The sequence below is a fragment of the Ischnura elegans genome, chromosome 8 (assembly GCF_921293095.1).
Source record: "Ischnura elegans chromosome 8, ioIscEleg1.1, whole genome shotgun sequence".
NCBI classification, from domain to species: Eukaryota; Metazoa; Arthropoda; class Insecta; order Odonata; family Coenagrionidae; genus Ischnura; species Ischnura elegans.
Window position 1 is genome coordinate 51,392,118 of NC_060253.1, and position 14,082 is coordinate 51,406,199.

The 14,082-nt window shown below is 36.6% G+C and overlaps 2 protein-coding genes across 2 annotated transcripts in view; one reads left to right on the plus strand and one right to left on the minus strand.

Moving 5' to 3' along the window:
• Window positions 1-105: 105 nt before the first annotated feature.
• LOC124164410 lies at window positions 106-4,943 on the minus strand. The gene is made up of 4 exons (XM_046541733.1): window positions 4,856-4,943; window positions 2,823-2,978; window positions 1,089-1,251; window positions 106-879 (listed from the first exon to the last, which is right to left on the minus strand). The coding sequence occupies exons 1-4, from the start codon at window positions 4,941-4,943 to the stop codon at window positions 240-242; spliced, it is 1,047 nt and encodes a 348-aa protein (XP_046397689.1). The 3' UTR covers window positions 106-239.
• Window positions 4,944-5,958: 1,015 nt separating this feature from the next.
• LOC124163206 (protein ELYS) overlaps window positions 5,959-14,082 on the plus strand; it is a 61,362-nt gene continuing 53,238 nt past the window's right edge. The window contains exons 1-5 of the mRNA XM_046539938.1: window positions 5,959-6,517; window positions 6,594-6,871; window positions 8,840-9,170; window positions 10,184-10,367; window positions 11,120-11,387. Of these exons, the coding sequence (XP_046395894.1) occupies window positions 6,391-6,517; window positions 6,594-6,871; window positions 8,840-9,170; window positions 10,184-10,367; window positions 11,120-11,387 (1,188 nt within the window). The 5' untranslated portion in view covers window positions 5,959-6,390. The remainder of the gene's footprint in view (window positions 6,518-6,593; window positions 6,872-8,839; window positions 9,171-10,183; window positions 10,368-11,119; window positions 11,388-14,082) is intronic.

Genomic DNA, 14,082 nt, shown 5'->3' on the forward strand with positions numbered 1-14,082 from the left:
CAAAGGAGGGAAGGTTGAACAAGGGAAAGTAAATTCATTAACTGAGATTGCTCATTTTGAAAATAACACAATTTTATTAACACAAGAATAAACAAGCAGACGCATAAGTTCTGTGCTGGTGTTCAAAATGATAAGTAAAAGTAATTTGAAGAAAAATAAACCTGATGTGAGATATAAACTCCGATAAAATAATTATCAAATACACTTAGTCTCTTTAAATCAAATTAAGTCTCAATAAACTAACTCATGAAGTTAGTGAACATTGGAGATTTTCCACTGGGCATATTGTATGGATCCATAATTGTTGTACTCTGATCATACTGCTGGGTAGATAAAGTTTGCCCACCACACTGCTGAGTTTGGCCATATTGGGACGTTGATGACATTAAACTGGCATCAGAAGACGAAGGCGAAGAGATCATAAACATTTGGTTATTTGCAGATGTTCCCTGACGTGACGCCCACATATCGGATTCTATATTTGAAATTAAAGTTAATGTTTCCAACTTAGCTCGCTGTTGCAAGCTAGGGGGCATCTTTTGAACAGTTTTTGCAATGCTTTTAAAAAATAAAGTTATATCGTCTGTTTCTTCATCCTTCTCAAGCAGATTCTTGATCATTGTATCTCTCTCTTTGGAGCGTTTTTCGATTGCAAAACAAACTTTATCGCGGAAAGTAGTTTTCTTTGGCAGAGTAGTTTCGTTCTTAGACAAGACTTCTTTGGTGGACACTTGTTTCGGAGGCACAGGCTGAGGCGAGGATCGAGCTGCTGCATCTGTTTGCGTTTCTTGCTCAATTTCAGATACATCGAAAGGAACTGAGTCATCATTTTCGTCATAAGCACTCCCTTCGTTGTCCTCGGTGATGTTGCAGAAGCTTCTGAAAACAAATAAAAAATACTAGGTAACCTGTTGCTCGTAATAAAAGATTTAATAATGAAAACATAAACTGCTAGGCCTTTACAGTTTACAGTTGGCCCAAAGTATCTGCGCGCGTGGAAGGTACACTACTAACCAGAATAAAACATATTCTCAATACAAATATTGATATACCATCAACGTTAACCCTTAGTATATTATTTAACTTACTTTCGTTTAACATCCGCAGAATGGAGGAAAGCAAGTTGTTCTTGTAACTGCCACTTCTTCCCTTTTTTACATGGTGGGGCCTCAGAACCAGTTTTGCTGTTTTCTCGCATCTTCCTGTCATGTGTATCTTTTATATTTCTCCAACGTTTCTTGCAGTCAGCAACTGAAAAAGACAAATATTTTTATGCAAGTTTCCTTTTAGATGCATAATTTAGATAGTATGTCATAGTTACAAAATAGTTGTAATTACAAAATTACTAAGAAATTTAACGTTACTTCTTGTTTTTTCCAGATTCTTGGCTACTGGAGAGTCATATCACTCTTTAAGATTTCAGTACAGGATTTCAGTTAGTGAAATAAGCCGTATTATAAAACAAACTCTGGCTGTTTTGAAGGAGAAGCTAGTGCCACTGTTTTTACCAAACATTTCTAAAGAAGGACTGGAAGAGAAGTCTAACGAATATTATGTAAAATGGAATTTCCCAAACTGCATCGGAACCATCGACGGAAAACACGTACGAATCAGGTGTCCTATGAAGTCTTCCTCTTTGTACTACAATTACAAAGGGTTCTTTTCTATAGTATTGCTTGCAGTTGTTGATGCTAACTACAAGTTTATGTTTATTGATGTCGGCTCCTACGGGAAAGAGGGAGATAGCGGGATTTTTGAAAAATCTACCTTGGGGAAAGCGTTTTTCAATGGCACTCTACTTCCACCTCCACGAAGGCTTCCAAACAGTCAACTTTTGCTGCCACATGTGTTGATAGGAGATGACGCATTCAAGCTACATCCTAATATGATGAAACCTTACCAAAAATAAGATGCTCTTGCAAACAATATTAAAGGCACGTTCAATTACCGGTTGTGCCGTGCTCGCAGAACCTCTGAAAACGCCTTTGGCATTTTGAGCCAGGTATTTCGAGTTTTTTATACTCCAATCAATATACTCCCAGAAACTGTTGACAATGTCATAGTTGTCAGTTGTTGTTTGCACAACATGATGAGGGAAGGCTATCTCTCTCGTAGTGGAAGAGCGAACTACGAACTTGACCCAACCGAGGCCCTACCGACAGAAAATTTGATCCCCCTAAGAGCTACTGGTGGTTATGCAAACGTTAAGGGTTTCACCGTGAGGAGCACTTTTGCCTCATACTTTGTGGAAGAGGGGAAAGTAAGTTGGCAAGAATCAAGTGTACAGAAAACAGACAGATCCTAAACCAACATGTCTTGAGAGTTTACGCTATTGGTTTATTAACGAAACAAACATTTAAATGTTCATTTTTATGTCTTAATAAAAAGGTTTTGCTGTATTTTTGTTTCTTTACTATCACAGTTACTTCTTGTAAATTGAGTGATCACTTGGCATACCGCTTAAGGCGAGCCACTAAGGCCTACCTCCGAATTGTTAAATTCCTCTTTAGGTACTCTTGTCTAAGAAACTACTTAACCTATAGGTAAAAAAGGTATAGGTATAGGTATAAAATATCATCCAAAAATTGGTAAAAAAATCGCCCCTATTTGCTTCCCGATAGGAATAATTAAGTTTGGAGACCTCCAGATATAGAAAACGAGTATCATCAACTACAGTTATTTTTTATTGCTTTTTTAAATTTTGTAAGGCAAAAAATATGATATTTTCTGAAAGAAAGTATTCTAAAGTATAAAAAAGAGCATAATCAAACTGTGGGGGTTATTAGTTTGTTATATTAGTTAATTATGTGAAATACACTTACCTGATCTTCCAACTTCTTCAGATATAACCACCCAAACATTGTCTTTAGCCCTTTGGTCCTTATACTGGGGATTTCTCAGGTCATAAATCAAAGGGTGAGGAGAAATCGCCTCTACTAGTTTCTCGTCTTCCTCAGGTGTAAAATTTAATTTTAGAGCTGTTTTGGATGACATTGCACAAACACACTTACGCACTCAATCAAACTCGCATGTGCACCCCTCGAAAATCGGCCAACGACTGCGATTATGACTGCTCCAGCAGCAGACCCGTACGACTGCAGTCAGCGACTCTGGCGACAGTCGCGTCAGTGACAACGGCGCCATTGAAGACAATGCACAGCAGGCGCTCTACGATTATCGTCCAACGACTGTAGTTCAACGATTATCGTTCCAGCCGCACCAGTGACAACGCACCTTTAATAAGGTAACCAGTCAACACGAGAGTAAAGATTTGGAAATGGCAAGAACAATGGTAGTTTGATTGACAAATGATAAACATCGTCAGTAAATTTTTCCTGCACATATGTGATATTTTTTAATGCTTTCTCATAAGCTGAGTCTCAGGAAATCATTGTGCAATGATATATTTTAAGCATATAATGATGGTGCCTTGTGGGAAGAACATTCTCCCATATCTCATTCTAATTATCTACAATACAGGCTATTGGATGCCAAAATATTAAGGGGAAATTATGAAATTAATTATTAAAGATTCCAAAGTGTTTTCAAAATTTGTGAAATTTTCTTAGTCCAACGTGGAAAATCTAGATTCTACCAATTCTAGGTGCACCTACTATGCATTCCTTCATAATTATAAACTGATAATTAAGATTAGCAGCACAAGAAAAGTTAAGATTTCTCAGGTTTCGCACCAGGTCAGGTCCTGCATGTCTGCTTCCATTGTCTCCTTTGGAAGGAGACATGGAGGACCTGACCCAGTGCGAAACCCAAGGAATATTTAATTCTATTGATCGCCAGGAAAAAAACAAACATTACATTTGCAGCACAAGCAGATTTTATGACATGTAAAGGTGCCAGTTTCAATATATTGATGTCATTATTTAGAGAATACTGTTTGATTTCAAAACAATTCCCCATTTGACATATACATCCACTTAGTGGAAGATCTATGGGAGGGGGGCAAAGGGCTATTGGGTCAAAATATACGCTAGATGAAATCGAAATTTTTGGAGGGTACCATTTTGTACAAAAGTATATAATAAGAATAATGACCTAGAAGTCATATTAAAGTATACCGGGACTAGCCGCGGTGATAACTTTTTACGGAGTCACCCGCAATGCACAAATACGCTCGAGGGATCCGGGTTCGAATCCCGGTCAAGGCGAATGATTTTTCCTCTATGGGTTTTTCGACCTAGAAGTCTTGTATACATAGGATGATCATCAATGGCGGATCCAGAAATTTTTCTGGGGGGTAGGGACACAAGGGTCTGACAGGCAAAGAGTCATCTCATATTTGAGATTAAAAACATGGAACAATTAATCTACAAAATACTCCTTTTTTAAATATTAAAGTTATTAATATGAAATTAAATGACTGAGGACCCGTAGTAAAGAAAACAAAATGAATGTATAGATAGGGAATTAAAAATATTGCCCATTTTTCAGTGTCTGGGGGTGGGAGGGCACTTGCCCCTCCCCTAAATCTGCCTATGATGATATTGATACAGTATCTTTTTAAGTATGAAAATGTATAACTTTCCATCAGGAACAATGTTCCAAAACACATGCATGGTAGGACACACTTTAAAACATTACAGACCAATTTACTCTTGCTCATATCGAATCGATGGAGCAATTGAGGTGAAAATTATGATACTCTTAACAGAAAATACATATTAATGTCAGTTGAAAAAAAACTTCAAGGAAGGTAAAAATGCATCCATCATACAATAGTGCCGTACTTGTAATGAGTCAATTATTTTATCCACATCAGTGAAGATGCAGAGATTCCCCTTACCATTTCCAGTTCTAATTGTAAATTAAATCTGCTCTGAAGTACACGCAAACAAACTCACAGATGCATCACCAGTCAACTTTGACTTCTTTATCCTCTTAAATCCTGGGTTTGACCCCTTGGTTGTCTGAATACTTTGCCTCATACCTCGGTTACCTTTGACCTCCAATATCTAACCATAGGAGGGCTTCATCAACCTTAAAACCTTATGTTTAGGATGGCTGGTTGTCCAGATAATGGGGAACAACGTTAGTGAAGTTTGCCCCTCACATGATCTCAGAAGGTCAATGAGCTAATAACATGGGTATTTGGGTATTACCATTGACACCCTTGTAAAGCCAAGGTTTGATACCTTATTAGCCAAACTTCTCCTTTTCCACCCATTTAGTCTTAGTGGTCGTCACTCTAGTAGCCTAAAAATAGTCACAATTAGGATGTTGTTCAAACAAAATAAGTTCCATTAATGGAATTACTTTAACTCGAAATATTGTTTTTCGCATGCCTAGAAACCTAGGGTATTTAATTTCCACGAAGAAAATCAATTTTTTTTCTATATTGGAAATTTTAACTTTCAAATAAAGTGAAAACAATTTTTTTTTGTTTCGACCCTCGTCATGAAGTCATAAGGTCAAGACTGAAAAATTTGGTTTGCACCAAACAAAACATGAACCCTGTGGCAATGGGAGTGCCAAATTTTAATGCATTAAGACATGCAATTTTAACAACGAGCCCTCAGGCAAATAATTATGAAACCTTTGAATACTCACTATATGGTGTTTTTCCAAAATTAATGTTCCAACTTTCGCTTCTAACGGACATTTTTTCCTGATCCCCAGCTCCATGTTTTCCGAATTTTTGCACTAAATCCGGTTTTCGTGCCTAACCCGAAAATTGTTCTGGTTTTGCGGAACAGTTTCCCGTTTGGCAATGATTAGCTGACACACTTCCACTTGTATACGTAAACACCTCAGAGTAAGCTAAACACCCGTGTCAAACTTGGCGGGTGCATTCCGTAGCGCTGCGGTTCGGGAATTGTTGGAACTCATTAAAAAAAAGCGCGAGAGCCGATAACAGTGACCGATATCAGTGACTGCCTCCCGCGGCCTTTGGAATTCCTGTACCACAAACTCCATGATATAAATGTAATATCATAGATTTGATATTGTCGCCATAAAATATCTATGGTCTTTCAGCTCATTCGGCGCCACGATGGGCATTTTCCCATATTGCGGCGGAAGTGAGTCTTCTTTGATGATGAGTTGATGAGTGACCGACTCTTTCTAACGAAAGAAAACTACATCGCCTGTGATCTTCGCAGATCTTCGAATGTTTGATCAACCAGCGGGAGCCAGTGAGATGCGAGGGATGCTGATCTCATAGTGAAGTTGTACATGCTGTGTGGGTGTATTAAGGCGTTGATAAGCACCGAAAATAATTGAAAATACTTTGCAAGTATGCGTTGTAACTCATTGCTGCATTTAACTGTAGTATATCCTTGTGTCATCTTGAATGTAATGCCGTAAGGTTCGCTACATTGGACAGTGGAGGCTCACGTGGGTATTGCGGGTGGTTCCTACTTGCTCTAATTTAAAATGAAGCTGCACGAGCCTCCGCGTTGTGTAACCAAAAGTGTAGAGTTTGCTGCTGGAGTTGTTGATTACGTAGATGCCGAAGATTATGAGAACAGAACATACCCGCTGTTGGGAGGGTTGTCCCGAGGTATGTTTGTTCACTTTGTTTTATTTGTCGTTTCTGTTGAATTTTGAATATCTATATATGTAATTTCTTGGTACAGATAACCGTTACGCATGGATTAGCCGCGGGCCAAAATTCGAGGTTGTGGCTACTCGTAGTGGAGGTAAAGTTGCAGCTTGGACATTTGGAGGCATATTGAAAGATACCAACACTAAAGTTACTTGTGCTGTGGAATTACCTACGGTGGAAAATGGATACGGCCCATCTGTTTCCTCATTGTATGCGGTTGGTTTGGATTGTTACATGTCTCCTGGAATGGTGTGTTTATTTGATATCCGGGGGTCTAAGGTGATTAAGGCTATCCAAGTTCCCGGCAAAGTAAGTACCTTTAGTTATAGTAGTATTTGCATCTTAGAACATTTAGTTTCTAGAGAGATCATCTACTTAATAACCAATCTCTCCGTCGTTTACATTTTAATTGATGGTGGGCATCCGTTATTGTTAATGACTAATGGTTAACGTGTAGACGGTTGGCAGAAGTAGGTATTCATGAAATTTCCCTGTTTTTCTCGTATTGGATTTGAATATAGCTTTGTATTTAACTATCGTTTTATCATGTATCTATCCACTTAAATGCCAAGTAAGTTAAGCTGTATTTTTTCTAAATTTAGTTGATTGCCTTTGGAAAGCAGGAGTCATTATTTTTACTCTGTTAATGGTGGTTGTATTTGTAAATTTATATTTTCTCAGCCAATTTTTGGGATTCCCACGTATATCATCCCAGAATTATTTCCCAGTATCTAGTTAAAACCTTAGTGAAGACAAATCTATAATATTCTGCCCCAAATACCAGTCTTTTTAAAGAGAGGAATGCTTAATGATACAGCTTCCAGCACCCTTTTTTTGTGCTGTATTATTCATTTCTGTAAAATAATAAATCATAAAATCATATGATTACGAAGGTCATATAATTCCATGAATACATTTTATTAATACTAGGATTAGTTTCAAGATGTTGCAAGTAGTACATAGCTGAGAATCAGATTGCTGTAGATATTTTAAATAATTTTTAATTAAATGAGCTATGTCATATTAAAAGTAATTGATGTTAAACCTTAAAACTCACACCAGTAAGCACAAGGGATACAGGATGATATTAATAACTACACAAGAATCTTGGAGTGGAAAGTAGTCTGAAGCATCGGTAATCTGCGATTATATTCTCAGTAAATTTTTCATGTGGAGTACTTGTTTTAACAAGTCTCCACACAAGTTTAACAAGTTTTATTTTAAGGATAAGTAAAGTAAAAGAAGAAATATCATCAGATAAATGGACTGAGAAGAAACCTACATCTCACATCTTGGTAGGAAACTCTTGGATGAGTTTGTCTTCCACTTAACATGCAACAATAAAATGTATTGTTTGGCCACTATCAGTGGTGAGAGCAATTTGGGGTTTTGATTCCCTGAAAGAAAGTTACCACATGTAATATCAAAATTGCCAGACCTCAAGGTGTCCCTATTTAGTTATTAGCTCTTGAAGAACTGGTATTTATCAAAAAATAAAATAGAGGACTAATGGTCTTCAATAGATATACCCACAAATATTTTCAAAATTGTTTCTTAATGTATACACTCATTAAGTTAATATTATGCTTAGCAGTAATTCCTATTTTTATTGCTGTATCATTTTAAATGTGGTTTTTAAATGCATGTGAAATTGTCACTCAATGACCATGTTTGAATACTTATAACACAAAAAGTTAAGATATTTGTAGCAAAATTAGAAAAAAAGCATTACCTGACCATAGTGCTTGGAAGTTTTATGCATATGTAGTTTGCTTCCTTTTGTTTTTATTGCAATTCAAAAATGGTTGATTGTCGTAGAATGATCTACGGACAGAATATTCTTCTGTTACTTGGTACATAGGAACAGGGGTGGCTCAAGGCATAGAAAGGCTCCCTTAAGCTGGCCCTGCGTAGAAACTCTCATATATTTAACTAAGGTATTGGTACCTGGGCCAAAATATTTAGACTTTACTCCAATAAGGTTGTAATGATTTGCTGGGAAAAAATTATCAAAATCTGAGATGGTGAGAATGGAGTATTGGTGAAGTGACATGACCCAACTATGAGCTTAATTGAATCAATTCAATTACATATATATATATATATATATATATATTGTGTACTTGATTTCTTTATGGTGGGTAAAATATTGGATCAACACTTTTTCCATGCTTTTAAATTTGTTTGTTTTAATTTAAGTGAGATAAGTGTCCTTTCGATAAGTTTAAATCTTATTCTATCTTGCAATTGTTTATGGCTAATTTTTTGTCTCAACAGGTGACATCATTGGCTCTTGTTGATCCAGGCCTCATCCCTGAGGCAACAACACCATTAGCTCCACCGCTCAGGTTGGCGCGAGGTATTTTGGCTGTTGGCTTGTCACCTGGTGGTCAGGTTTTACTCTTAGATCTTTGCTTGTCAGAGGAAGATGGTGCTGTCTCCGAGGGAGCTCCCCTTGGTGAAGAGGAATACATGTGTGGTACAGCTCGACCTCACCTGGAGCATAGTGATGAGTTGAATCCATCAACTGTTGTTGTCCACGCACCAGGAGATCCTGGCACTGAAGGACCGGTGGCTCCTGGGGAACACTTGGCCATATTTTTAAATGGTGAGAGATGAAGTTGATAGTAGGTGAATTCACTTTGTGGAAGTTATGGATAGTGATAATAAAAGGTACTTAGTGCTTTCCACACTGGTTTAATAATCAGCAACCGGTTTCAAAGTATTCTACGTCATTATCAAGCACGACTGCAGTCGTTAACCAGCTGCCGACAGTTAAACCAGTGTGGAAAGTACAATGTGCATTTTATTATTGCTGTTGAGGGATATTTCATTATATGTATTGTAGCATACATATAACTATTGGATTATCTGTCAAATACAGTGATTGGAATGAATTTTTACATTTTTGTAGTGACATGATTTTTGCAGAAATGCTTTTTTCGCTACGAGCTTTTAGTGTATCGCATGAAATTACAATAATTTTCCCTTATTAGAATGTTACCTTGCTCAGGTTATGAAGACTATTTTTTAGAAATCTTTTTTTCAGAGTTTGACCCTTCCCCCCATTTGCTTAAAGCACTAGATTAAATTTTTGAGTTCTCTTTAAGTATTGAATGATTCTCTTCAATCTATCCCATTCTTTTTTTCTTTGGCACCTTACTCCCCTATGTAAGGTTCCTATTGCTTCTAGAATTTTAGTTTATTATTATTAATTTGAAAAGGAATGTTCCGTAAAATTGTTTTTTTTTTTTTGGAGGGAATCAATTTCTCCTTCATGATTTAAAGATTTCAATGGTATTGTTGCTGATACCACTTCTTCCATAGCTAATTTATCTAACAAAATCCTGCAAAAAGGAATTACATATTCTAATTCATCCCATTGTATTTCAATAGCTATTAAAAAATGGAAATTTCTCTTCTCTTGGTAATTTTTGATGCCTAAAAGTATTTATTTCTAGCTCTTTCTTTTTCTATGATATCTATTTTGGTTCATACCTATTTTATCACCCAACCAGATTGCCAACTCTAAACATTCATATCAATAAAAAATAGTAAAATTTTCATTTTAATGGAATTTTTATGACCAATAGAGAATGATGTCATTTATATTTTTTTCAGAACAATCGTTTGTAAATAACTACTTTCTGCTCAAGTTGTCTGAGAGCCCATCGTGCATGTACCGTCTACCACCATCACACGTGGATATTACTGCTTCCTTGTATGTTCCTCAGCTGGCGTCATTATTAATTGGATTCTCATTTGGCTGCTTTCAAGTGTGGGACCTAGGAAATCTATCCTTAGTGTAAGTCAAATTGTTCCTTTACGTGCATGGTTATGTATTGTCCATCTCACTACAAACTATTTATTTGAGTTACGTTAACCCCTTGCACTGAAATGATGTCTAGCTCGTCATGAATTTCCATGAATTTCCTATGCCAAATCGCACAATTATGACTTGATCTCGTCATCAGATTTTCATAATTTTAGCTCTATTTATAGAGCAACAATATAAATATTTTGAAAGTTAAACAATGTTAGAACACGCATAATGCACACGAAGAACTCATATTTCATGAGTTATAATGCATTGGTAATAATAAAATGATTTTATACCAGTAGCAATAGCTGTGTTCTCGTTGTATTTAAATAAATTTTTACAATGCAAAGTATTAATTTTACTTTTTATTTCACTGTTCTACATGGATTACCAACTACAGAATATTTTTTCACTATCTACCATTCTATTTTAAAAGAACCACAGGAAAAATTAATTGAAGAGGAAGGGGTTAAAGGGATGCATTTTGCCTAAAAATAAAAGTATAATGTACGCATTATTCAATTCTGTTGAATCTCTAGCAAAAAATCTATTAGTTCAAAAATTTCAGACTGCTTGCATCGGTCAGAAGTACTTACTTAATGTATGGGGATAAGCCAGAATTTTTAGTGTAAAGTAGTAGAAAGACTGTATTTCAATAGTGTATTCTTGTGTGAGTACTTAAAGCTTCTATTTATTTGAGTGAATGTTACCATTTTTATTTTAAATGTAATTTGCAGGCACACAAGTTCCTTATTAGCTGAGCCAAGGAACATCACTTTCTTTGCATTCCAAGAGCCGGCCGATGATCCTAGGAAATACTGCTACGTATGGACTGTGTATGGAAGGAAATGGGACAAAGGAGAGAAGGAAGGGGAGGCAAAGAAGCCTGGGACGAGTTCTGAACCCACTGAAAGCGAGAGCCAAGAAGATCTTGCATTTGCATGCATGCATGACATGTATTACCATTCTAAGGAATGGATCGATGCTTATGGGTGGATTTACCAGGTATGCTTATCTTCATCATTTTCACTGTCTTTTATTATGTTGGCATGCTTCATATGGGCTGAAAGTGGCATAGGTTATTTCACCTTAAAAGTGCCTTTTACGTCAACGTTCTCCAAGATAAACCCAAATGTTGTGAAAAGTTGAATTTGAATTTCTGGAGCATGAAATGCATAAGAAATGTCCAGTTAACATTTTCTTGCTGAATTGTGTTATTTCTGTAATGCTGAAGCCGTTCATAGAACTTATTGAAATGTTTTTTTAGGTGTTATCTTTAACACCGTTATGTTAAACTTGTTTGCATCATTCGTGTTAAATTTTTGTTGCATAGTTAAGCACCCCAAACACCATACTTTCCAATTCACATTGGTTTGTCCACTAATGGGCAACTTTGGAGAAACAAACTTCAAGAATTAGAGGAAAAATAGTGCATGGCTTACATGAGAATCTGGAGAATTCATGTAAGCTGTGCACCCTCATATTTTCACTGGCATTTCTGGAAAAGAGGTGCTTAGCTTACACATGGGTTCCAGGGAGCGGTAAAACCGGAATTGAGAATTTTGCGTGGATTTTTAGTTCTTGGAATTATGTACTATTGTGCCAATGTTCATGAATATTTGCTCCGACCTGGAATTTCAAAATCTTTTACATCAAATTTGTTTCATAAAAAATTTTGCCAGTTCAACACCTATTTTCTTTAAGTTTGTTGAATATGTTGAGGTGCCAAGTGAGATATTCTTGAAGTAAGTGTAAAATTTCTATTACTAAGTGTAAGTCTTTAAATTAGGAATTTAAAATTATACATAAATACAGTCGGATCCGGATTTAACGTCTTCGCATTTAACGTTTTTCCGCATTTAGCGTTTATTTTTTTGGGTCCCAATTCATTCCCTATTAGGACAATGTAAAAATTATCCGTATTTAGTGTTTCCGCATTTTGCGTTTTTCCGCATTTATGGTCGTAAAAATTTGTCCCGCTCAAGATTTATTTGCTCGATTTAACGTTTTTTCATGACGGTTCATCCAAATCTTAGAATTTATGCTCATCAACAAGAACAGTCTCATGAAAGTTTACCAAGAGTCGATAGAATCTACCGGGGAACGCTTCTTCAACTGCTTTCTTCCGCGAGCGCAGCGCTGCGACCTTCAACTCGCAAGCTGGGTGATTTGTCTTCTCGTAATGTTTCGCTCCCCTTCTGATCCAAACACCAGGCACTTTTTGTATCAGATCCGATCTAATGGAGCAAAGTCATCCCTTAATAACCTCGAACTACCTTATCCTTCACTTCTTGAACTTGACTTCGATGATGCGTGACGACTGATGACACGAGTTATCCTCCGAGGGCCGCTACAATAATGTTTTCTCGTGATGTTTTCAATTGATGGCTTATGCCCCTTTCAACTCTACTCCCTACGGGCAGTCCATTATTAGCCCAATACTTTTTCCAGTCGGCTACTTTCTCTTTTCAAAAGAGGAGGCCCAATATCAATTGCGCAGTTCACTCGAAGATTCTTTCTGTAATCCATTCCAAGGTCAGTTTCCACGGAGGAACAGCGAAAGAACAGAGGAAGTGTTTCCCCTGTCATGACCGTGAGTGAGAGCATTCTTTCCCTGCGGAACAACATTATTTTACATCGTAATTTAGATATCCCGGAGCCAATTTACCGACATGCGGCTGGTTGATATCGACGTCGATTCAAAAATATCTATCTGGTGCTAATTAATGTCAAAAGAGAATGACAATCGGAGTTTTGACGAACTATCACGGTCCATGACTCAAAATATATCGCTCATACTGGAAAAAAAATTACCGCATACTCACGGTAGAATAGATGAGCGCGGAAAAATACGAAAATCCGGCAGGTATCCCTTGGTGGTTGACTTCAACATCATAACCCTGACGAAATTGCCAAACTCCAGAGGCGCGCCGCGTAAACAACTTCTCCCGGGAGGCTTTTTAAAGGCTCATAAATCCCTCGTTTCGCCGAGGCAACAGAAAATGTTAAGTTGGTATAATTCCAGAAAACCTCCCTTTTACTATAGATATTCGGTAGTTTAGATTTCGGGATTAGCGATCTTCTGCTGTCCCTTTATTTCACTCATCTTTATAGATGCAATGACGATTTTTCGAGTACCTACTTACACCTTTTCTTATTATATTAGAAATGCTATAGTCACCTACATGTCGCTTTCACAGAAAAATATTTAAAATTTCATCGAGACCACTGACATTAGGTAAAAATGGAATCATTAATTTCCATAATAATATTCCGTGCTTTTCAGTTGCTGCATTTTAAATTTTTCTTTAAAACATTTGTCATCCTCTCATTACTTATTTTTACTACCTATTTTTTTAGCTGATTCCTGAAAAGTATTATCTGCAACCTTCATAGGGCTGAAAACACTTAACCAATGAATTTTTTGCTGCATGCAGCACCTTTTAATTACGTAAAATAATATTTTTTATTCATAAAAAGCCATTTCAATCATTACAGACCCTAAAACCTGAAAAAAATGTCAGGTCCTCATTTAGTGTTTTTCCGCATTTAGTGTTTTAAAGTTTGTCCCCCCTGAAAAACCTTAAATCAGGATTCTACTGTATATATAACACTATTTAATCATATCGAAGTAATTTTGGGTGTTACAAAATTCTTATCTATTGCAGTAATCAAGTAAGATTAACCTGGAATTTTGTAA